Genomic DNA, 27,069 nt, shown 5'->3' with positions numbered 1-27,069 from the left:
TTTGCTGTAAATCCTGTTAAACCGGAACCCTTTAAAACAGTCATCTGATGATCATGCTCAAACATTTAATACAAGCGATTAGATAGAGCATGCCATCAACAGTTATATCTTAAAAAACTTTAAAAAGGGGGGGCGGCACCCTTTCTTCCATAACAATATTTAAAATTAAAAGGACATGCATAAGCCGATACATGCTCCGCACATCTAGTATGTCAACCAACAGACACAAATTTATACTTAGTATAGCTATGTATTATCTATTGGAAAACTATAACATTTATACTAAGTATAGGTATGTATTATCTAATGGAAAACTACAACATTTATACTAAGTATAGGTATGTATTATCTGTTGGAAAACTGTAACATTTATACTAAGTATAGGTATGTATTATCTATTGGAAAACTATAACATTTATACTAAGTATAGGTATGTATTATCTGTTGGAAAACTATAACATTTATACTAAGTATAGGTATGTATTATCTATTGGAAAACTATAAAATGTATACTAAGTATATCTACCCAAGATCACATGATAACATAAACCTATACTAGGGTTACAGATATAAGAGTAAAATGTCTGATCAACAGTCTATTCCTACCAACAGGGCCCTGTTGTCCACAGCCTGATTCACTTCAGTCATCAGTTACGATTTAACTTTTATTTTAATTTGGTATTAGTTAAAAGAATCAGGATCAGGCAGTTGACAGCGGAGCCCAGCTGTATCGTCTACATACAAGCACACCAGTCCTATATATCAGCAGCACCATCACAGGAATTTGGTAAATTGGGAAAAAATGGTTTAAAAATATGAATATATTTAAGATCTTCCCCGAGTAAACTGATGCCATGAACCCTAGATGTGGTATAATATGTACCCGGGTCTGATCGCTGTTCTATTTCTCTGTCATCATCAGAATCCGACGCTAGCAACAGGTAAAACATGACTTTAACATTTATACCATCCTACCCTATATATATACGTATATATATGGCAAAATCTCATCATTCCATCAGCATAAATGAATTGATTTACGGCACAATTTTATCATGTAAGGACAACTTGAAGATAATCAGCATCAGTGCTGTCAAATTCTATACAAATCCTTACATTGTTTTACAATGTATGCTACATTAACCACAAAGTTTTAATGCTTAGAAGTGCTCCATATATAACACTAACAAGGCGTGCAAATCTAGCAACATTCTCAGTAACTTTCCCTCAGCAAGCAGTTAGCTATTGGTCACAAAGTATGGCTGATTACAAATATGATAAACATTTAATTCATGTCCGAGTATATTTTACAAGCCATTGCCCCTTCCGTAGCATGTTCCCCATGCAGAACAGTTTGTTAAGATGATTAGTTCGTTAAGATGAGTTTATGACCTATTACGTACTATACTCTAGGTCTGAGGTATTAAGCATTAATTGTGCGATACCTTTTTGTCGTTTATTTTGTCATTATTGTCACCTATCAGTTACCTTCTTGATCTGATTCTGTAATCAATATAAATCAATATAAAGCCACATTGCAAAGTTTACAAAAATGTTATATAATATATTGTTAACTCAAATTCAGCCTATAAAGGCATGGGATGAACGTGACAAACACTGACAACACTTATATAAGTTAATACACACACAGCTACAGCAAATCAACTTATATAAGTTAATACACACACAGCTACAGCAAATCAACTTATATAAGTTAATACACACACAGCTACAGCAAATCAACTTATATAAGTTAATACACACACAGCTACAGCAAATCAACTTATATAAGTTAATACACACACAGCTACAGCAAATCAACTTATATAAGTTAATACACACACAGCTACAGCAAATCAACTTATATAAGTTAATACACACACAGCTACAGCAAATCAACTTATATAAGTTAATACACACACAGCTACAGCAAATCAACTTATATAAGTTAATACACACACAGCTACAGCAAATCAACTTATATAAGTTAATACACACACAGCTACAGCAAATCAACTTATATAAGTTAATACACACACAGCTACAGCAAATCAACTTATATAAGTTAATACACACACAGCTACAGCAAATCAACTTATATAAGTTAATACACACACAGCTACAGCAAATCAACTTATATAAGTTAATACACACACAGCTACAGCAAATCAACTTATATAAGTTAATACACACACAGCTACAGCAAATCAACTTATATAAGTTAATACACACACAGCTACAGCAAATCAACTTATATAAGTTAATACACACACAGCTACAGCAAATCAACTTATATAAGTTAATACACACACAGCTACAGCAAATCAACTTATATAAGTTAATACACACACAGCTACAGCAAATCAACTTATATAAGTTAATACACACACAGCTACAGCAAATCAACTTATATAAGTTAATACACACACAGCTACAGCAAATCAACTTATATAAGTTAATACACACACAGCTACAGCAAATCAACTTATATAAGTTAATACACACACAGCTACAGCAAATCAACTTATATAAGTTAATACACACACAGCTACAGCAAATCAACTTATATAAGTTAATACACACACAGCTACAGCAAATCAACTTATATAAGTTAATACACACACAGCTACAGCAAATCAACTTATATAAGTTAATACACACACAGCTACAGCAAATCAACTTATATAAGTTAATACACACACAGCTACAGCAAATCAACTTATATAAGTTAATACACACACAGCTACAGCANAAGTTTGTCCTCCTGGCCTTCCTCAAGGGTGAAAGTCAACGATAGATTCAGGTTAAGTCCACCTTGCTCCTTCAGCAGTTGTTTTTTCTCTACGTCCGAAGAAGCAAGATGGATATGCCTATCATTGACTTCGGCCTTGATGAGGGCCAGCAGGCTGAAATATGTTGGGACTTTTCCTTAAGGAAATCAACTGTTTTTTATTATGTAGATATATTTATCTTACTGTAAAAACAGATGAATGTTAGGGCTGTTTATTAAGGTAAGCTGTGTACTAGTTAGGTTAAACTTCTGTGTTTTCACTTACCAAAGAGTTCGGACATAGTGTTGGAGGCAGACTGTGCCATGTCGTTGAGCTCGTTACTGATGGTTGAGATGAGAGAGGAAGGTGTTGAGGCGCGATCTGATTGGTTGTCCTTGTCTGTAGGTATTGTCTGTGGAGGATAATTATAAGGTGTAAACCTGTCTAGGATTATCTTCAATGGGAACAAAGAAACAAAATGTACATCAGGCAGGTGCCCTGTTAATGCAGGATGTGAAGCAAGAACCTGTAAAACTCTGAGGTACAGTCGAGGGATAACATGTAGTTGTTATTCACTTTGATTTTGTTGAGCAGACTCTACATCTTCTCTCAAACATTTCCAAGTTGTGTAAGAAGTAACTACCATGGGTCTGTGTGACACTATTTACAACCATGATGTATAATGTATACAAATAAATTATGTTTTCAAAATAATTATATTTGTACATTGTATATATATGTACAACGTATATAGTACCTTAACCAGAGATGGTATCAACACCACCCAATTCTCGCCTGCTTAAACATTTATCGTCTTTAAAAAATATAGCTCCCTGTTCTTCGAACATTCATTGTAAACAAAATGTCTAGCCGTGTTAGGAAACTGTTACCGCGTCAGCTACGAAGCGAAAAGTTGCCAAATGGTCAAAAGATAGCGCAAAGATTACGTTACGGAATCATTATTGCAGGCGGGAAGTATTCAAAAGAGAAAATAATTGTCCTAGCAGTTAGTACGTTGCATGTATTCTTTTGGATAGCCGGTTAAGCTGAAAAGGAATCGACAGAAATGCTGTTAATGTCATGAATAAATATCTAAATCTATTACCTCGCTAGTATCTTTGTCTGAGTTGGAACAAAGATAAACTTTTTTTGTTATGTTAATTGGCATGTATCGGAGAGAGTTTACTTTGTGTTTCTATAAACAGTAGTTTATGCGAAAGGAAGGGATAAATGACTGGTTAGTTTGATTTTGCTATGAGGCCTGTTGTGATAGCCACAGAATATTCCGTTCTCTCCTCTGTCAGTACTTGGGGTCAAATGAGATACGTGCGCTATTAGATTTACATAATTTAGATTCAGTAAAATGATATGATTTAATTATATTGCTGAAGTAAACGATTTTTTTTATTTACATGCAAGATTTGAATATGTCAAAATGACGGTTCAGGATGAATAACTGAGGAAGGAGAACCTATAGTTCTACTTAAAGTAAAAAGGATTGCATAACAAAAATATTTTTAAATCGTTATGTTTCAACAGTTCATGTTTTCACATGATGTTGACTTAGAATGTATGATCATGCAACAACGTTTTCTCTATAAATAATTAATTTTCGACTTCGTATAGAATCGGAATACGCATTGAAAACGGGTAAAGGCATTTGTTTACGTTGTAAAAATGATGCGTGCTGATGATATCCACGGCTTCTGTTTCTAACAAAAATAACTGATGAAAGAAAAGTTGTATCAACATAAAAAAGGTTCCATTTACAAGTATGCTTTAATCTCTGTAAAGTATTGAAAACATAAAATTATCAAGTATCTCAACACGTTCCATATCTGACACATATTCTACATGTACACGTAGTGGTGTTGCCCTACAGTTAATTGTGTGTGATGGCTAATACGACTTACTAAATGTTAGCGTATGAAGACAGTGAAAGTGGGAAAGAGGGTAACATGAATATTATATAATGCATGGTCCAGAAAAAAAGTGGCCAAAGACAGAGTTGTACAATGTAATTTTTAAAAAAAATCACAAACTTTTCTCTTTTTTATACTTGTCAATGCATATACACTTTATAAAAGTAATTGAAAAGGGATATTCATCTCGTGAATATTCCTTTTTACAGAAAGGTTTGTCCATTGGCTGAGGGAAGGTGCTTAGCCCCGTTCCATTTGTACCGGTCACATTCCTGTAATAGATATATCCTGGTGTCTATAAATAATACCGAGTTGCCAACAAATATTTCTTCATTTAAATTCTGGATATTTGCACGTATGCAATTAACTTCTGATGATAAATAATTACTGAATCAATAAGTTTCAGCATGGACTTAGAAATCATATTACTTGGTTTCATATATAGTGCGGTAAGAAGTTGCAGTTGCCTGACAGCCCCTCTCTGGGGGCCCCTTTGTTTCTCGTTCAGATCACCTGTGTTTACTGCCTCGTTTCAAAACCGCCAGGCGCTATTCTCAACAGGGTTTTCCCGAACAATTCAAGTGGTCAAACTGGACATTTGGAACGGACTATGACTATTGGGATAGCAAGGTAACATAAGTGGAAGTGCATACAACACATACATTCATAAACAAAATGGCTCTTCACGTGATATCCCTTTAAGCGAATCTAAATCTTCAGGTAATTGTACTCATTTCATTGAGGAATGAACCTTTAGAATGTCCAGTCCATTCTTTACAGACACCATTTCTCTGTGTTATGTACTGAATCGGTAACTAGCTGCTGTACCTTGAAGCCGGGACTAACATGCCGTGTCTGCAGCCCCTGGACATTGGGAGGGCGAGGCTGAGATCCTCCGTTGGGTGCCCCCTTACCCTCCACACCTAGTGGTAGGTTGTTCTTGTCCATCAATGATGCTTTCTCATATGCTTCAAATGCAGAGTTGATGCTGCGAGATAGAGGTTGAAGCGATGGTCGCTTTGGTAACTCTGGTGTACTGTTGGCTGATCCAACACTGTCTGAACGACTATAAATACAAAGAGAATACACAGTTAGTATCTATAAATACATAGAGAATACACACTGTTTGTATTTGTAAATACATAGTGAATACACACTGCCACTCCATCCACCAGGCTTACACCCTACACTCTGATTCTTCTGCCACTCTATCCACCAGGCTTCCATTCTACCCTCTATGGTTCTTCTGCCACTCTATCCCCCAGGCTTACCCCCTACACTCTATGATTCTTCTGCCACTCTATACTACAGGCTTACACCCCACACTCTATGTTTCTTCTGCCACTCTATCCACCAGGCTTACATTCTACCCTCTATGGTTCTTCTGCCACTCTATTCCCCGGGCTTACCCCCGACACTCTATGGTTCTCCAGCCACTCTATCCACCAGGCTTACACCCTACTCTCTATGGTTCCTCTGCCACTCTATCCACCAGACTTACGCCCTACACTCTATGGTTCCCCTGCCACTCTATCCCCCAGGCTTACACCCTACTCTCTATGGTTCCTCTGCCACTCTATTCACCAGGCTTCCACCCTACACTCTATGGTTCTTCTGCCACTCTACCCACCAGGCTTACCCCCTACACTCAATGGTTCTTCTGTCACTCTATCCAACAGAATTACACCCTACACTCTATGGTTCTTCTGCCACTCCATCCACCAGGCTTACACCCTACCCTCTATGGTTCTTCCGCCACTCTATTCTACAGGCTTACACCCTACACTCTATGGTTCCTCTGCCTCTCTATCCACCAGGCTTACACCCTACACTCAATGGTTCTTCTGTCACTCTATGCACCAGAATTACACCCTACACTCTATGGCAGGCTTACGCCCTACACTCTATGGTTCCTCTGCCACATTATCCACCAGGCTTACACGCTACACTCTATGGTTCCTCTGCCACTCTATCCCCCAGGCTTCCACCCTACACTCTATGGTTCCTCTGCCACATTATCCACCAGGCTTACACCCTACACTCAATGGTTCTTCTGTCACTCTATCCACCAGAATTAAACCCTACACTCTATGGTTCTTCTGCCACTCTACCCACCAGGCTTACACCCTACACTCTATAGTTCTTCTGCCACTCCATCCACCAGGATTACCCCCCAGGCTTACACCCTACATTCTATGGTTCCTCTGCCACTCTATTAACCAGGCTTAAATCCTACACTCTATGGTTCTTCTGCCACTCCATCCACCAGCTCTGCCACTCTATTCACCAGGCTTACGCCCTACACTCTATGGTTCCTCTGCCACATTATCCACCAGGCTTACACCCTACACTTTATGGTTCTTCTGCCACTCTATCCTACGGCTTTAACCCTACACTCTATGGTTCTTCTGCCACTCTATTCCCCGGGCTTACCCCCGACACTCTATGGTTCTCCAGCCACTCTATCCACCAGGCTTACACCCTACTCTCTATGGTTCCTCTGCCACTCTATTCACCAGGCTTACGCCCTACACTCTATGGTTCCTCTGCCACATTATCCACCAGGCTTACACCCTACACTCTATGGTTCTCCAGCCACTCTATCCACCAGGCTTACACCCTACTCTCTATGGTTCCTCTGCCACTCTATTCCCCAGGCTTACACCCTACACTCTATGGTTCCTCTGCCTCTCTATCCACCAGGCTTACACCCTACATTCTATGGTTCCTATGCCACTCTATTCACCAGGCTTAAATCCTACACTCTATGGTTCTTCTGGCACTCTATCCACCAGACTTACGCCCTATACTCTATGGTTCCTCTGCCACTCTATCCCCCAGGCTTCCACCCTACACTCTATGGTTCTTCTGCCACTCCATCCACCAGCTCTGCCACTCTATTCACCAGGCTTACATCCTACACTCTATGGTTCTTCTGGCACTCTATCCACCAGACTTACGCCCTATACTCTATGGTTCCTCTGCCACTCTATCCCCCAGGCTTACGCCCTACACTCTATGGTTCCTCTGCCACATTATCCACCAGGCTTACACCCTACACTCTATAGTTCTTCTGCCACTCCATCCACCAGGATTACACCCTACACTCTAAGGTTCTCCAGCCACTCTATCCACCAGGCTTACACCCTACACTCTATGATTCTTCTGCCACTCTATCCTACAGGCTTACACCCCACACTCTATGGTTCTTCTGCCACTCTATCCACCAGGCTTACACCCTACACTCAATGGTTCTTCTGTCACTCTATCCACCAGAATTACACCCTACACTCTATGGTTCTTCTGCCACTCTATCCACCAGGCTTACATTCTACACTCTATGGTTCTTCTGCCACTCCATCCACCAGGCTTACCCCCTACCCTCTGTGGTTCCCCAGCCACTCTATCCACCAGGCTTACACCCCACACTCTATGGTTCTCCAGCCACTCTATCCACCAGGCTTACACCCTACACTCTATAGTTCTTCTGCCACTCCATCCACCAGGATTACACCCTACACTCTAAGGTTCTCCAGCCACTCTATCCACCAGGCTTACACCCCACACTCTATGGTTCTTCTGCCACTCTACCCAACAGGCTTACACCCTACACTCTATGGTTCTTCTGCCACTCCATCCACCAGGCTTACACCCTACACTCTGTGGTTCTCCAGCCACTCTATCCACAAGGCTTACACCCCACACTCTATGGTTCTTCTGCCACTCTATCCACTCTATCCACCAGGCTTACACCCTACACTCTGTGGTTCTTCTGCCACTCTATCCTACAGGCTTACACCCTACACTCTATGGTTCTTCCGCCACTCTATTCTACAGGCTTACACCCTACACTCTATGGTTCTTCTGCCACTCTATCCCCCAGGCTTACATTCTACACTCTATGGTTCTTCTGCCCCTCTATTCACCTGGCTTACCCCCTACCCTCTATGGTTCTCCAGCCACTCTATCCACCAGGCTTACACCCCACACTCTATGGTTCTCCAGCCACTCTATCCACCAGGCTTACACCCTACCCTCTATGGTTCTTCTGCCACTCTATTCACCTGGCTTACACCCTACCCTCTATGGTTCTCCGGCCACTCTATCCACCAGGGTTACACCCTACACTCTATGGTTCTTCTGCCACTCTATCCCCCAGGCTTACATTCTACACTCTATGGTTCTTCTGCCCCTCTATTCACCTGGCTTACCCCCTACACTCTATGGTTCTCCAGCCACTCTATCCACCAGGCTTACACCCTACACTCTGTGGTTCTCCGGCCACTCTATCCACCAGGCTTACACCCTACACTCTGATTCTTCTGCCACTCTATGCACCAGGCTTACACCCTTCACTCTATGGTTCTCCGGCTGTGGTTCTCTATGGTTCTTAAGTAAAAAATGTTTAAAAGAGAAAGTTGTTGGCCATGCACCATACCATAAACTGACAGGTACTTCATGCCAGGTGAGCTAAATACTATTTATATTAGCATGATAGGCATCCTTTGATCACAAACAGCATCTCCAATAAGATGGAAAATAACTTACCCGACCACACATCTACTTGTAGGGGTTACATTCCCTGAATCATACTTAAAGAAATCTTGAGCAACCTGTAAACAATAAATTTAATGTTACATGTTATCAATTGAAATTTAATGTTACATGTTATCAATTGAAATTTAATGTATACAATGATCTACATGTAGATCTCCAATAAGATAAAACTTTGCCAGTTACACTTTGATTAAAAAATATGTCATTTCAAATCTTGATCATAAATAAACTTGTACAGGTACAGACAATTCCTCTGGTCAATTGGCAATATTTTAGTCATCTTGACCTTGACTGGCCCCGACTGACCTTGTTATCGACCTGAGGGACCGGTTCTGACACGTGACTGACCCCATTATCGAGTACATGAGAGAGCCTCTCGGAGCCTGGAACCTCCCTGCTGTACGTGGGACTGGACGACTCGGAGCTGCTCAGGTCACTTTCCTGCATGGAGAATGCGGAATCACTGGTGGTGACCGGGGTGTCCGGCAGATGGAGTTTGTTTGGTGGTGTGTAAACCTTGGACTCGTCCACTGACAAAACCTGATTCTCCGGTACAAAACCTGGAAACAAAGCAGAATCTCATCTAAATGTTTGATATAGTTTAACTAAGTAGTTTTGTTTCAAAATACAGTAAATAGGATAACAAAGAAGTCCCTGTTTGTTTTTCATGAAACAAGTTTTATTGTATTTCATAATGGTACATGAAACGTAACCAACTTTTGAGATGATAATAATTTGAGGTTCTTATTCTTGCTCAAGGTTACAACACAGTGCCGTGTCGTGTCTCGAACCCACAACCCCTTTGGTCACGAGCCCAGCGTCCTACCACTAGACTACCGTGCCTCCAAAATTCATTTCAAATAATCCTACTTCAATGATATATACATTTTTCAGTTCCTGTGATACAAAACCAAGTAACACACACTGGTTTGAGACAAAACTTTTGTGTCGCATAGCTTGAAAAGATCTCCTTTTTGCCTAGGCCTTAAGAGATGTTTTTCAATGAAAGGTAAGAAGGATAACTTCGAAATATATCCTGACATTTCGCACTGATGTATCACATGCATTGTGTGATGTTGTTTGTTATAATTTTCTGTTAAATGAATTAGTTTTTCAGGGAACAATGAAAAGTTTTACAGAAATTGTAAGTATGTTATAATCATTTGTCAAAACAACAATGTTATGTAAGCTTTCTGTTGTTTGTTGTCAACTGTACACCAATTATACAACTGGCACATACATATGTAATGAATTAAGAAAAGCATTTAGAGCTCCAGAGTTACCTCCCTTTAATACAATTGACTATATAAGTGAGGGGTACATACAGAGGGTGTCTCCATCAATCTCACTGTTGACCATATCTGTGACCAGATTTACCTCCCTTTAATACAATTGACTATAGAAGTGAGGGGTACATACAGGGGGTGTCTCGTTCAGTTTCACTGTTGACCATATCTGTGACCAGAGTTACCTCCCTTTAATACATTTGACTATAGAAGTGAGGGTACATTCAGGGGGTGTCTCCATCAATCTCATTGTTGACCATATCTGTGACCAGAGTTCCCTCCCTTTAATACAATTGACTATAGGAGTGAGGGGTACATACGGGGGGTGTCTCGTTCAGTTTCACTGTTGGCCATATCTGTGACCAGAGTTACCTCCCTTTAATGCAATTGACTATAGAAGTGAGGGGTAAATACAGGGGGGGTCTCCATCAATCTCACTGTTGACCATATATGTGACCAGAGTTACCTCCCTTTAATACATTTGACTATAGAAGTGAGGGTACATACAGGGGGTGTCTCCATCAATCTCATTGTTGACCATATCTGTGACCAGAGTTTCCTCCCTTTAATACAATTGACTATATAAGTGAGGGGTACATACAGAGGGTGTCTCCATCAATCTCACTGTTGACCATATCTGTGACGAAATCACTGAGTGAGGAGTAGGACGAACTGGTACTCTCCGCTCCATCGCTGTCACTGCCACTCTCATCTACAACACATTAGTCATGTCTCCAATGTATAACACACAAGTTATAGTTGACACTTATAATGTGGAGGAAACCTACAAAACATAATTACCTGTAGGGCTGTCATCACTAAGAAGTAAGAAAGCACCTTGTAAGTATGTAGTTTGTCATAGCAGAAAGCCAAAGTTACCATTCTGCTTCATCATTCTGTCCTCTTACTACTCCATGAAAAGGGAAAAGTACCTACAGACTCTTTATAACACTACAACTCACAAGTGTTGGCTACAACAGATAATCTGTAATTAAACATTATTTTTTCATTGAAACCCTGCCAGAACAAACTCTAGCTTCAAGGCCACTTGGACTGGTAGTCCACCAGCAGAGAACTCTAGAAAACAGACCCACCTGTAGGGTTGTCGTCACTAATGAGATCCATGGAGGAAGTGACTGCTGCAGCAAGTGATGAGTTGTCATCATACACTTTGAACTCCAGGCTCTGAAGCTGGTGGGCGTACCATTTGGGCTTGTCCCCAATCAGGAGGGGGTCAAATACTGATGTCTGTACACGTAGGAATACCACATTCTTTGGACATAGTGACCATTCTGCATAGTACTCAACAGCCTGGTGATAAAGTGTTTATCAATGATTAAAAACTGAAAGTGATTGATTCCAATCATTCGTTTTATTGATAGACAAACAATGAACAGTAACGCTGAGAATCATTCATAACTGTAGAATAAATTTACCTTATTTTACAACATGAATATTAACTTGGGTCTCAGATATGTGAGAAAGTATAAAATAAAACTCTATAATACGCACAGTAGTTAATTAGCTGTAAAACTTGCATGATGTTGTGGGGTAAAAGTCACATTTTCAGCATTACCTGTGATCGTGCTAGCCTAGCGGTGAAGTGGGTTCTTGCCGGTCGAGACTTAAGGAAGCTGTACATCTGAAAGGCCACCACTGGTCGAGGGTAAAGTCTCAGCGTTCTTGTGTGCTCTGTGAAATTGCCCAGCGTATTTGCGGAATTGAAGAACCTGATCTGAAAACAACAAAATAATTGATTGATAGAGCGACAGATTCGACATCCCCTGCTATCAGAACAAAGATGCAGCTGTAGTCGGTTGTTTAAGTTTGTTAATATATACTTGTATCTGTATATACTACCAATCTGTATATACCAGTTGTACGACTTGTGTTGCCAATCTGTATTTACTTGGTGTTAGACTTGTATTGCCAATCTGCAAATACTTGGTGTAAGACTTGTATTGCCAATCTGTAAATACTTGGTGTAAGACTTGTGTTGCCAATCTGTATATACTTGGTGTAAGACGTGTATTGCCAATCTGTATATACTTGGTGTTAGACTTGTATTGCCAATCTGTATATACTTGGTGTTAGACTTGTGTTGCCAATCTGTATATACTTGGTGTAAGACTTGTATTGCCAATCTGTATATACTTGGTGTTAGACTTGTATTGCCAATCTGTATATACTTGGTGTAAGACTTGTATTGCCAATCTGTAAATACTTGGTGTTAGACTTGTATTGCCAATCTGTATATACTTGGTGTAAGACTTGTATTGCCAATCTGTAAATACTTGGTGTTAGACTTGTATTGCCAATCTGTATATACTTGGTGTAAGACTTGTATTGCCAATCTGTAAATACTTGGTGTTAGACTTGTATTGCCAATCTGTATATACTTGGTGTAAGACTTGTATTGCCAATCTGTATATACTTGGTGTTAGACTTGTATTGCCAATCTGTATATACTTGGTGTAAGACTTGTATTGCCAATCTGTAAATACTTGGTGTTAGACTTGTATTGCCAATCTGTATATATACTTGGTGTTAGACTTGTATTGCCAATCTGTATATATACTTGGTATAAGACTTGTATTGCCAATCTGTATATACTTGGTATAAGACTTGTATTGCCAATCTGTATATACTTGGTATAAGACTTATATTGCCAATCTGTATATACTTGGTATAAGACTTGTATTGCCAATCTGTATATACTTGGTATAAGACTTATATTGCCAATCTGTATATACTTGGTATAAGACTTGTATTGCCAATCTGTATATACTTGGTATAAGACTTATATTGCCAATCTGTATATACTTGGTATAAGACTTGTATTGCCAATCTGTATATACTTGCTAACTTAGTATGCAACTGCATTACTAAATGTGGTTGAAAAACATCTAGCTTTTTGAAGTTGAAGGGCAGTTATATCACAGAAATCAATTAACCAATGAGAATCAAGTGGCCTCATTTATTATGTGTAAATATGCATGGTGGTCAAACTTAGCTTGAGACTTGTAACTATAAGTTTGTTTGAAATCTTTAAGGGCAGTTATTAGATGGAAACCAGTTAACGATCAGAATCAAGTAAACTGTTAATGCTTCAATAATTATGTATTTAATATAAATTACCATAAACTTGCAAAATACTTTGCCCAGCATGCCTTGTGAGGAATCTATATGATCTTGTTAAGTATAACAGCCAATGGAGTGCACAATGGGAGTCCATAAATCTTAACCTGTATACTGAGACAAGAGGAAAAGGAGTCTCCAAGATATAATTAACAAATATTAACAATAAAATGTTAGAAAATCACGAACACCACATCAACCTTCTGCCTACCATTCTGAGACGGTACAACGTCAGTATTCTGTAGGTGATAATGGATGTGTTAACCTTTAAGAAATTCCAAGTTTGGCTTATTCTCATGTCTAATGCTTCCTAAATGATTTTACCACCACTCTGCATTCCTGATACACAATCCTATTTTTCCAGGTTTGTGGTAGTCAAGTTGCTTTGTGATCCAATAAAACACAATTATGTATGCTGGAAAGGCCTTTATACTGATAATGGTATTTTCTTACTCCCTTGTAGATCATCATGTCAAAACAACAAATGATCAAAAGTCATACATTATACTATTTCATTTGGAAACCCATCTGACTTCATTTTTGCTGCCTGTTTGTGTTGTATGTTTGTGTTGTATGTGCGGGGATTTTTTATTGCTTTTGTCTGTGTATTTGAGTGTGTATCTGGTTTTTGATTGGTCCTTCCTGTTTGTTAGGGTGAAGAAAGTGGTTTGTGATAGGACCAGCTTGCTTTGAATAGGTATATCAGAAGGTCTTTTACTGCAGGTCACATCTGTGTTTTGGATCAAAATGTTTTGATTGGTCCTACCTGCTTGTTTGAATGTATCAAAGGAGGTTTTTGATTGGTCCACCTGCTTGTTTGAATGTATCAAAGGAGGTTTTTGATTGGTCCTACCTGTTTGTTTGTGTATCAAAGGAGATTTTTGATTGGTCCCGTCTGTGACACTACATTTCACACAGGCAGCCTCCATTCAATTTGTTTTCAATGTACAATGTTATATCTATATGGCCGATTTGTTTAGAGAAGACATACACTGCAGGCGTATCAATTTGATATATAGCTGTTCCAATCAATATCTTCCCTTGCTATGCCGAGTGCCAGTTCACATCCACTGACCTCGTTTTGCCCGTATTATTGATTCTTGCCCTAAGCTAAGGTGTCAACAAATTGAATTAATTCACCAGCAAGTAATTCATTTTACACTTAAATCTCAATATTCTTATTCACAATATTCAATTATTTCCTTAGCCAAAACTGTTGATCTACATTGTTTATTCTTGACCTAAATTGTTTATTAAAACGGTTAAGTCAGCCACCTATACAAAATAAGTCAGAAATATATGTACAAAGCTGACAAAGATATCAACGTTTACAGTTTACATAATTATATTACAATTTTGGAAACAAAAATGATATTACTGAGTTCACTGGCCTCATTCTATAATATTCTAAGCTTGCTACATTATCCCTTTATATATCTATAGCAGCACCCATATCTTACAGCCCACCCACACATCTTACAGTGCCCGTGTATCGACCTACAGCTATTACTAGAATACTCATCAGCTCAGGTTACTGTCCTCCTGGAGTAAACTATACCTTTATTGGGGAATGTGACAAATAAACAACTAATTCCTTTCCAGGCAAGTTTGATGCTAAGCCACTTATAAGGTAACAAAATCATTTTTTTGATAGAACATAAAATATGCTGTTAATTATCTTCAGTAATTGTTACACAAATATGTGATGAAATAAAACAAATCCCCAAAACAATTTTAAAGCAATTATAACAAAAATAAATCCCGATTTCTGTCAGACTGGTTCCTTCCCAAAACTATTTACACAGAATAACATCAACTGAACCAGGACAAGGTGTGTGTTAGGCTACCTACCATTGCCACGCGTGTCACCACTCCAACAGATTCAGGACAAGGTGTGTGTTAGGCTACCTACCATTGCCACGCGTGTCGCCACATCAACAGAATCAACATCGTTTCCATATATCAGTGGATTGAATCCTGTCTGCGATGAGAAACTTTCTCGCCTCTTCATGGTGTCTGGGTTCTGAGCGAGGGCATCCAAGTTTTTGATTGGCTGGGGCGTCATACTCATACTTGCCAGTGCCTGAAAAAGTAAAGGAAACATATCAGCATATCATACAAAGAAACCAACACCAAATTAAGAACAGTTCTAGAATTAAACTGTAAAGAAATAACACTCAACAAGAGGCTTAGATGTCTTGTATCACTCACCTGGACATAATACTTAAACATTGTAATCAATTAATTTCATGAAAAATAATGCTGGAAATATTTGCCAATTTTGGGCTCTCAGTATCCATAGAGACGACATCCTTCCTTTACCTAATAGTTAATTCCCTAGTCCAAAGGATGCTTTATATCAAGTTTGGTTAAATGAATTACCAACTTCGAAGGTCACCAGAGAAACATGTGGGTAGATGATGGATGTAATAGTTGGATGGACAAATAATAATCTTGATAACATCGCTAAAGGTTACATAGTATTACACGAGACCTCGATATTGGTCATTCAAAAGAAGTTGTCTGAAAACTGTAGGACATCAGGACTTGAAAGAATGTCAATATCATTGACTTCATTGCTGAGAACATAATAAAGAAAGTAAATTCTCGTCTACATTTTTTGTACAGACAATGTAAAAATCTTCCTCTGGACATAAGAAAGACGCTTTGTAATTATCTAGTGCTTAATGTAATTTTGACTACTGCTGCTCAGCCTGGTATTATGGTTTAAATCAAAGGTTAAAAAAACAGTTGCAAGTAGCACAGAACAGATGTGTACATTTGTTTAACTTGTGATTTTGGGCCAAGGACGAGAATAGATGGTAAAGTCTTAACAAATCTGAATCTTTTGAATGTTGAAAACCGAGCAAAGCAATTGGGCTTAAACCAATGTTCAATGTATTTCACGAAACTTGTCCAAGTTATATTACAGAAAAAATTACGAAGGTTAATGAACGCCATGGATACGCAACTAGAAAATCATCTTTAAACTTTACACTGCCATGTGTAAAAGGTCAGATGTCAAAGACTTTCTTTTACAACGGGATTCAGATTTGGAACGTTTTTACCTTCTGATATACAGTCTATAGCAAACAAAATAAATTTAAAGAAGAGAGTGAAAACATTTTTACAGCAGAGTTCTTGATATTTTATGACTAGTTATGTGTAACACATAATGCGTTTTATGCAACAGAGACCGTTAGTGTTTTGTACTTATATGAATACCACCATATGTGACACAGAACATAGGGTGGTGATGTTAATTTTGTGCTCAATAATTATTACCCTGTGATAAACATATGTATGTATTGACTTGTAATCGTATTTGTAAAATGATCGTATTTATGTTATGTGTTAGGGACCACAGTGGAAATAAGAGTGTGACTTTACTGTGTTATCCCGGTAAAACATGTATTGTATTGCCCATGTGATGTACTTTTATGTATCGATGCAATGTTTTACCAAATAAATCTATCTATCTATCTATCTATCTATCATCCATTTAAATCAATCTGATAGCCCTTCATCCCTACATGCATGATGCTACAGACCAAATGTCTTGGTGATTCAGAAGAATCAGTTAAATGTTTTACACATTGGACCCCTGTTATGATAAAGTGGGGCAAGGTCATTTATTTGAACAAATACTTGGTAGCCAATTACCTAAACATGCTATAGGCCAAATATCGTGAGATCTATAAATCATTCAGAGAAAAACGTTTAAAACTTCTATCATTTGACCATGAACAACAATTTTAAAGTCATTTATTTAAACAATCCTAATAGAATTCATTTCAGAATGCTGCACGCCAAATAGCATAAGCCTAGGCCTACTGGTTGTTCCACAAATGTTATTTGAAAATTTAAACATATCTGATCGTGGTAACCTTAAATGTAGGTCAAGGCCATTTAATCTGAGGAAACTTTATAGTCCTTAACACCCAGGAAACTTTATAGTCCTTAACACCCAGGAAACTTTATAGTCCTTAACACCAAGTATCTAGTGGCCTCGATTAATCTTGATTACTCGGCTAAGATAGTAAAAGCCCTTCTGCCATAAGTTAACCTGTATTGCCATTAGACTGCTGCCAGATGTCAAAGATGACACAGACCTAACACATTACATAAGGGAATGATGTGCAGGGCTGATCCTCATGACGCCCGTATTCATGAAACCGTTCTCGTGCTCAAGCATGTATTCTGTGCTCAAACCCACTTTCTTGGCTTAAATTCATGTTACACGGTCAAAAATAAAGTTTAAACATCGAAAATGGTATTCAGCTCTAAAACTCTCCCTAATTCATCCAGTCCAGATCAGTGACAAAATGATTTTTTTTTTATATAAATTTATTACTGGAATAAGAAATTGGGCTCATATATGATGTATATGGGGTGGGGGTAGGGGGGTAGGGGGGTAGGGGTGGCGACAGGGGGAATTGTAACTAAGTCTTAGATACATGTGTCACCAGGCCAACACAATACGTTAACCTGCTGGAGTCCTATCTCCATTACCACATCAACTGTTTGTGTAACATTTCGAAAGGCCTTATACGCCTCGAGTAATTGATGTTTCTAAATCCCTTTAGAGACCAAACAATCGTGTTCTAGCTGATAGAGAAAATCAATGCTAACCCTAGTAAATGATTTTTAAATCGTGTGTAAATTAAACTAAGTTGTAAATAATATGACATAAATTACGAAGGTCTGATGCTACTGACATTCCTATCTTCATTACACAATCATTATTGATTACACAATGCTTTCGACTTTAACAAATGCTGTTCTAAACTGATGACTTGATTGTGTTAAGACATTATTTTCTACATAGGTGATGACGTTTGACGACGCGGTCCTATTGTGAACTGGTGACATTTTCAGAAAAGAAGCCCCTGTGAGAGTTGTCTTTCCCTAGCTAAATTAAAGGTTCAGTATTTATGTGTTATGTGAGAGTTGTCTTTCCCTAGCTAAATTAAAGGTCAAGTATTAATGTGTTATGTAAGAGTTGTCTTTCCCTAGCTAAAAGGCCCAGTATTAACGTTAACATGTTATGTGAGAGTTGTCTTTCCCTAGCTAAAAGGTCAAGTATTAACTTGTTATGTGAGAGTTGTCCTTACCTAGCTAAAAGGCCCAATATTAACGTGTTATGTGAGAGTTGTCTTTCCCTAACTAAAAGGTCCAATATTAACGTGTTATTTGAGAGTTGTCTTTCCCTAGTTAAAAGGCCCAGTATATACGTGTTATGTGAGAGTTGTCTTTCCCTAGCTAAAAGGCCCAGTAAAAATGTGTTATGTGAGAGTTGTCTTTCCCTAGCTAAAAGGCCCAGTATTAACGTGTTATGTGAGAGTTGTCTTTCCCTAGCTAAATTAAAGGTCAAGTATTAATGTGTTATGTGAGAGTTGTCTTTCCCTAGCTAAAAGGCCCAGTATAAACGTGTTATGTGAGAGTTGTCTTTCCCTAGCTAAAAGGCCCAGTATTAACGTGTTATGTGAGAGTTGTCTTTCCCTAGCTAAAAGGCCCAGTATTAACGTGTTATGTGAGAGTTGTCTTTCCCTAGCTAAAAGGCCCAGTATTAACGTGTTATGTGAGAGTTGTCTTTCCCTAGCTAAAAGGCCCAGTATTAACGTGTTATGTGAGAGTTGTCTTTCCCTAGCTAAAAGGCCCAGTATTAACGTGTTATGTGAGAGTTGTCTTTCCCTAGCTAAAAGGCCCAGTATTAACGTGTTATGTGAGAGTTGTCTTTCCCTAGCTAAAAGGCCCAGTATTAACGTGTTATGTGAGAGTTGTCTTTCCCTAGCTAAAAGGCCCAGTATTAACGTGTTATGTGAGAGTTGTCTTTCCCTAGCTAAAAGGCCCAGTATTAACGTGTTATGTGAGAGTTGTCTTTCCCTAGCTAAAAGGCCCAGTATTAACGTGTTATGTGAGAGTTGTCTTTCCCTAGCTAAAAGGCCCAGTATTAACGTGTTATGTGAGAGTTGTCTTTCCCTAGCTAAAAGGCCCAGTATTAACGTGTTATGTGAGAGTTGTCTTTCCCTAGCTAAAAGGCCCAGTATTAACGTGTTATGTGAGAGTTGTCTTTCCCTAGCTAAAAGGCCCAGTATTAACGTGTTATGTGAGAGTTGTCTTTCCCTAGCTAAAAGGCCCAGTATTAACGTGTTATGTGAGAGTTGTCTTTCCCTAGCTAAAAGGCCCAGTATTAACGTGTTATGTGAGAGTTGTCTTTCCCTAGCTAAAAGGCCCAGTATTAACGTGTTATGTGAGAGTTGTCTTTCCCTAGCTAAAAGGCCCAGTATTAACGTGTTATGTGAGAGTTGTCTTTCCCTAGCTAAAAGGCCCAGTATTAACGTGTTATGTGAGAGTTGTCTTTCCCTAGCTAAAAGGCCCAGTATTAACGTGTTATGTGAGAGTTGTCTTTCCCTAGCTAAAAGGCCCAGTATTAACGTGTTATGTGAGAGTTGTCTTTCCCTAGCTAAAAGGCCCAGTATTAACGTGTTATGTGAGAGTTGTCTTTCCCTAGCTAAAAGGCCCAGTATTAACGTGTTATGTGAGAGTTGTCTTTCCCTAGCTAAAAGGCCCAGTATTAACGTGTTATGTGAGAGTTGTCTTTCCCTAGCTAAAAGGCCCAGTATTAACGTGTTATGTGAGAGTTGTCTTTCCCTAGCTAAAAGGCCCAGTATTAACGTGTTATGTGAGAGTTGTCTTTCCCTAGCTAAAAGGCCCAGTATTAACGTGTTATGTGAGAGTTGTCTTTCCCTAGCTAAAAGGCCCAGTATTAACGTGTTATGTGAGAGTTGTCTTTCCCTAGCTAAAAGGCCCAGTATTAACGTGTTATGTGAGAGTTGTCTTTCCCTAGCTAAAAGGCCCAGTATTAACGTGTTATGTGAGAGTTGTCTTTCCCTAGCTAAAAGGCCCAGTATTAACGTGTTATGAGAGAGTTGTCTTTCCCTAGCTAAAAGGCCCAGTATATACGTGTTAAAGTGTAGGAGAAGTCAGTATGTACCACATGTCGTTCCCACACTTTTATTTACATGTGGGCTGGATATGTAACAGGGATGGGTGATGTATTGTCCTACTGTCTGAACTGAATACCTGATATAATGTAATGTATTTCAAATACTCAGAGGTGATTTACACAAAGATATTTACCATAACAATCCCAGTAAAAAACAGAGATCATTTTTTCCATAAAGAAATATATTTTCATTTTCACACATAAAATTCATATTTATCAAAAAGCTGATTTAACACAATTATATGAAATAACAAGTTTTATTGATCACTTTTGTAAATGTTTGAATTTCATCTAAATTCATAAGCTTACAGCTTTATAATACCATAATTATTTTCAAGTAATATTTTCTATTACTTTTTTCCCCAGATATATCAACTTCCATTTTAACACATTTTTGTTTACTAAACAGTGCAAATTTACCTCCCTTGCAAATTGTTGTTCATTTCTTTTATCATTTGAATCGTTTCTGTATCATTTTTATTCTTGAATGCCCAACTACCGATTTTTATAAACAGAATAAGTAAAACAATGTAAACTATTGATAGCGAGAAATCACCACAAACGTGTTATCCAAGTTAACGTTGGTCTATGACCAGGCACATCTCGTCAGTGTAATTAATTAATTTCTGCTGTCTGGTAACTTAAAGGTTATCAATTTAACTTATAGAGACTTCCCTTATTATGCCCCCACTCACTTCTCCCCGTTATTGAGAACGACCATCAGAACAGTGGCATGTACATTTGTTGGTAATGGAACTATAACAAACAATACAAGGTAGAAAACTTTATCAACAGCCCTCAACTAACAACAGTTATTACACTTACTTAACATGTAACCTTATCAACAGCCCTCAATTAACAACAGTTATTACACTTACTTAACATGTAACCTTATCAACAGCCCTCAATTAACAACAGTTATTACACTTACTTAACATGTAACCTTATCAACAGCCCTCAATTAACAACAGTTATTACACTTACTTAACATGTAACCTTATCAACAGCCCTCAATTAACAACAGTTATTACACTTACTTAACATGTAACCTTATCAACAGCCCTCAATTAACAACAGTTATTACACTTACTTAACATGTAACCTTATCAACAGCCCTCAATTAACAACAGTTATTACACTTACTTAACATGTAACCTTATCAACAGCCCTCAATTAACAACAGTTATTACACTTACTTAACATGTAACCTTATCAACAGCCCTCAATTAACAACAGTTATTACACTTACTTAACATGTAACCTTATCAACAGCCCTCAATTAACAACAGTTATTACACTTACTTAACATGTAACCTTATCAACAGCCCTCAATTAACAACAGTTATTACACTTACTTAACATGTAACCTTATCAACAGCCCTCAATTAACAACAGTTATTACACTTACTTAACATGTAACCTTATCAACAGCCCTCAATTAACAACAGTTATTACACTTACTTAACATGTAACCTTATCAACAGCCCTCAATTAACAACAGTTATTACACTTACTTAACATGTAACCTTATCAACAGCCCTCAATTAACAACAGTTATTACACTTACTTAACATGTAACCTTATCAACAGCCCTCAATTAACAACAGTTATTACACTTACTTAACATGTAACCTTATCAACAGCCCTCAATTAACAACAGTTATTACACTTACTTAACATGTAACCTTATCAACAGCCCTCAATTAACAACAGTTATTACACTTACTTAACATGTAACCTTATCAACAGCCCTCAATTAACAACAGTTATTACACTTACTTAACATGTAACCTTATCAACAGCCCTCAATTAACAACAGTTATTACACTTACTTAACATGTAACCTTATCAACAGCCCTCAATTAACAACAGTTATTACACTTACTTAACATGTAACCTTATCAACAGCCCTCAATTAACAACAGTTATTACACTTACTTAACATGTAACCTTATCAACAGCCCTCAATTAACAACAGTTATTACACTTACTTAACATGTAACCTTATCAACAGCCCTCAATTAACAACAGTTATTACACTTACTTAACATGTAACCTTATCAACAGCCCTCAATTAACAACAGTTATTACACTTACTTAACATGTAACCTTATCAACAGCCCTCAATTAACAACAGTTATTACACTTACTTAACATGTAACCTTATCAACAGCCCTCAATTAACAACAGTTATTACACTTACTTAACATGTAACCTTATCAACAGCCCTCAATTAACAACAGTTATTACACTTACTTAACATGTAACCTTATCAACAGCCCTCAATTAACAACAGTTATTACACTTACTTAACATGTAACCTTATCAACAGCCCTCAATTAACAACAGTTATTACACTTACTTAACATGTAACCTTATCAACAGCCCTCAATTAACAACAGTTATTACACTTACTTAACATGTAACCTTATCAACAGCCCTCAATTAACAACAGTTATTACACTTACTTAACATGTAACCTTATCAACAGCCCTCAATTAACAACAGTTATTACACTTACTTAACATGTAACCTTATCAACAGCCCTCAATTAACAACAGTTATTACACTTACTTAACATGTAACCTTATCAACAGCCCTCAATTAACAACAGTTATTACACTTACTTAACATGTAACCTTATCAACAGCCCTCAATTAACAACAGTTATTACACTTACTTAACATGTAACCTTATCAACAGCCCTCAATTAACAACAGTTATTACACTTACTTAACATGTAACCTTATCAACAGCCCTCAATTAACAACAGTTATTACACTTACTTAACATGTAACCTTATCAACAGCCCTCAATTAACAACAGTTATTACACTTACTTAACATGTAACCTTATCAACAGCCCTCAATTAACAACAGTTATTACACTTACTTAACATGTAACCTTATCAACAGCCCTCAATTAACAACAGTTATTACACTTACTTAACATGTAACCTTATCAACAGCCCTCAATTAACAACAGTTATTACACTTACTTAACATGTAACCTTATCAACAGCCCTCAATTAACAACAGTTATTACACTTACTTAACATGTAACCTTATCAACAGCCCTCAATTAACAACAGTTATTACACTTACTTAACATGTAACCTTATCAACAGCCCTCAATTAACAACAGTTATTACACTTACTTAACATGTAACCTTATCAACAGCCCTCAATTAACAACAGTTATTACACTTACTTAACATGTAACCTTATCAACAGCCCTCAATTAACAACAGTTATTACACTTACTTAACATGTAACCTTATCAACAGCCCTCAATTAACAACAGTTATTACACTTACTTAACATGTAACCTTATCAACAGCCCTCAATTAACAACAGTTATTACACTTACTTAACATGTTACCTGATCAACAGCCGTCAATTAACAACAGTTATTACATTTACTGAACATGTAACCTTATCAACAGCCCTCAATCAACGACAGTTATTACACTTACTTAACATGTAACCTCATCAACAGCCCTCAATTAACAACAGAATATATTTTTTTTTTTATAAGGACATATAGCATTAAACAAATGTTACGAATGGAAGGTTCACTGGCGACACGTTCAGCAGGTGACCGACTCTACTAGGCAGACATCCTGGGGTGGCAGGTCTTATACAGGGTCAAGTAAACATTTCAAATATCTACTGTGAAAAAATAAAGATAGGGTTAATAGAATTTTTCAAATTCTGCCTGCAGGCTATTTAATACTCTATACATGACACCAAACATTGGCTGGCCATATGTTTCTGTAACTGGAGTATACACCATCATGTGTCTGCTATATACATTGTCCATGGTCCTAGTGACCATACATACAGGTACAATATAATGCTGATGATGATGATGATGAAGAGGAGGAGCCCCTATATGATGGCTCAGTGTTACTGTGACACATGTACCAGCTGCCACCCATCACATGTACAATTTCTATCTCCAACCTAGACCTGCTGAGTCACTTATACATGTATAACAGGACATTTATATTGACAAATACGTTAACTGTCAGAGACAACAGGCTTTTATTTTGGATTAAATCCTGTCATACATGTCTGTATTTTTATGCTATTAGTGGCTCTGGAAATGTTGATACTCACCTGTCTGAGATGGTTTTTCAGTATAACACTCACCTGTCTGAGATGGTTTTTCAGTATGACACTCACCTGTCTGAGATAGTTTTTCAGCATGGTACTCAACTGTCTGAGATGGTTTTTCAGCATGGTACTCACCTGTCTGAGATGGTTTTTCAGCATGGTACTCACCTGTCTGAGATGGTTTTTCAGTATAGTACTCACCTGTCTGAGATGGTTTTTCAGCATGGTACTCACCTGTCTGAGATGGTTTTTCAGCATGGTACTCACCTGTCTGAGATGGTTTTTCAGCATGGTACTCACCTGTCTGAGATGGTTTTTCAGCATGGTACTCACCTGTCTGAGATGGTTTTTCAGCATGGTACTCACCTGTCTGAGATGGTTTTTCAGCATGGTACTCACCTGTCTGAGATGGTTTTTCAGCATGGTACTCACCTGTCTGAGATGGTTTTTCAGCATGGTACTCACCTGTCTGAGATGGTTTTTCAGCATGGTACTCACCTGTCTGAGATGGTTTTTCAGCATGGTACTCACCTGTCTGAGATGGTTTTTCAGCATGGTACTCACCTGTCTGAGATGGTTTTTCAGCATGGTACTCACCTGTCTGAGATGGTTTTTCAGCATGGTACTCACCTGTCTGAGATGGTTTTTCAGCATGGTACTCACCTGTCTGAGATGGTTTTTCAGCATGGTACTCACCTGTCTGAGATGGTTTTTCAGCATGGTACTCACCTGTCTGAGATGGTTTTTCAGCATGGTACTCACCTGTCTGAGATGGTTTTTCAGCATGGTACTCACCTGTCTGAGATGGTTTTTCAGCATGGTACTCACCTGTCTGAGATGGTTTTTCAGCATGGTACTCACCTGTCTGAGATGGTTTTTCAGCATGGTACTCACCTGTCTGAGATGGTTTTTCAGCATGGTACCCTCTGGCTCAGGAAATGGTGGGATGTCTTCAAGCTTCCCCATCGTCATCTGTAACCAAACCACAAATTATCAAAACAAATTGATTTTATCATTTTATTCAAACTTAAAAACCTAATGAGCAATAAAACTAATTAATAATGGAATCAAATTTTCTTTAATTTCTAACAATTAAGTATTTCAAAGCATTTAAAATTTTAGAAATTTAGACATAGATGTTTCTTTTTTTTCTAACTGCAGGATTCCCTTAAAAAACAGTGGTCCCCGGAGGTGTTTTTCTTCATTCACTACGTACTGTTCTTTTTTTACTTTCTGTTGTTCCAAACAATTTGTTGGGAGATCGAAGAGGTGAGTTGAATAAAGATCTAAGATTTGTGTGTTAATGTACTGGGTACAGAATGTATAGTAGTAATCACATTGGCACCAGCTATAAAAGGCTGGAACGATGTGAAGAGCCATTCTAGGCAACTTCACAAATCAGTGACCAGTTCAGACCAAACAAAACTATACGGGAAAAAATATATATACACCAAAACTATACAGGAGGAAATATATACACACCAAAACTATACAGGAGGAAATATATATACACCAAAACTATACGGGAGGAAATATATATACACCAAAACTATACGGGAGGAAATATATATACACCAAAACTATACAGGAGGAAATATATATACACCAAAACTATACAGGAGGAAATATATATACACCAAAACTATACGGGAGGAAATATATATACACCAAAACTATACGGGAGGAAATATATATACACCAAAACTATACAGGAGGAAATATATATACACCAAAACTATACAGGAGGAAATATATATACACCAAAACTATACGGGAGGAAATATATATACACCAAAACTATACGGGAGGAAATATATATACACCAAAACTATACAGGAGGAAATATATATACACCAAAACTATACAGGAGGAAATATATATACACCAAAACTATACGGGAGGAAATATATATACACCAAAACTATACGGGAGGAAATATATATACACCAAAACTATACAGGAGGAAATATATATACACCAAAACTATACAGGAGGAAATATATATACACCAAAACTATACGGGAGGAAATATATATACACCAAAACTATACGGGAGGAAATATATATACACCAAAACTATACAGGAGGAAATATATATACACCAAAACTATACAGGAGGAAATATATATACACCAAAACTATACGGGAGGAAATATATATACACCAAAACTATACGGGAGGAAATATATATACACCAAAACTATACAGGAGGAAATATATATACACCAAAACTATACAGGAGGAAATATATATACACCAAAACTATAC

The 27,069-nt window shown here is 37.7% G+C and overlaps 1 protein-coding gene across 13 annotated transcripts in view; it reads right to left on the bottom strand.

The window, feature by feature from the left end:
* LOC110460518 (MAP kinase-activating death domain protein-like) overlaps positions 1-27,069 on the bottom strand; it is a 119,694-nt gene that overhangs the window by 38,351 nt on the left and 54,274 nt on the right. For 8 of the 13 annotated variants that reach the window (XM_021513467.1, XM_021513475.1, XM_021513474.1 and 5 more), the window contains 11 exons: positions 25,696-25,773; positions 15,587-15,757; positions 12,113-12,271; positions 11,631-11,847; positions 11,138-11,248; positions 9,557-9,810; positions 9,242-9,306; positions 5,522-5,759; positions 3,057-3,183; positions 1,489-1,503; positions 884-931 (listed from right to left, as the gene is read on the bottom strand). In XM_021513467.1, the coding sequence (XP_021369142.1) occupies positions 884-931; positions 1,489-1,503; positions 3,057-3,183; positions 5,522-5,759; positions 9,242-9,306; positions 9,557-9,810; positions 11,138-11,248; positions 11,631-11,847; positions 12,113-12,271; positions 15,587-15,757; positions 25,696-25,773 (1,483 nt within the window). The remainder of the gene's footprint in view (positions 1-883; positions 932-1,488; positions 1,504-3,056; positions 3,184-5,521; positions 5,760-9,241; positions 9,307-9,556; positions 9,811-11,137; positions 11,249-11,630; positions 11,848-12,112; positions 12,272-15,586; positions 15,758-25,695; positions 25,774-27,069) is intronic. The other 5 variants (XM_021513468.1, XM_021513481.1, XM_021513470.1 and 2 more) reach the window with 4 other exon arrangements.

The sequence above is a fragment of the Mizuhopecten yessoensis genome, unplaced genomic scaffold (genome assembly GCF_002113885.1).
Source record: "Mizuhopecten yessoensis strain PY_sf001 unplaced genomic scaffold, ASM211388v2 scaffold10415, whole genome shotgun sequence".
Taxonomy (NCBI): domain Eukaryota; kingdom Metazoa; phylum Mollusca; class Bivalvia; order Pectinida; family Pectinidae; genus Mizuhopecten; species Mizuhopecten yessoensis.
The sequence above is the reverse complement of the archived record's forward strand: the minus strand, read 5'-3'. Positions and strand labels throughout refer to the sequence as shown.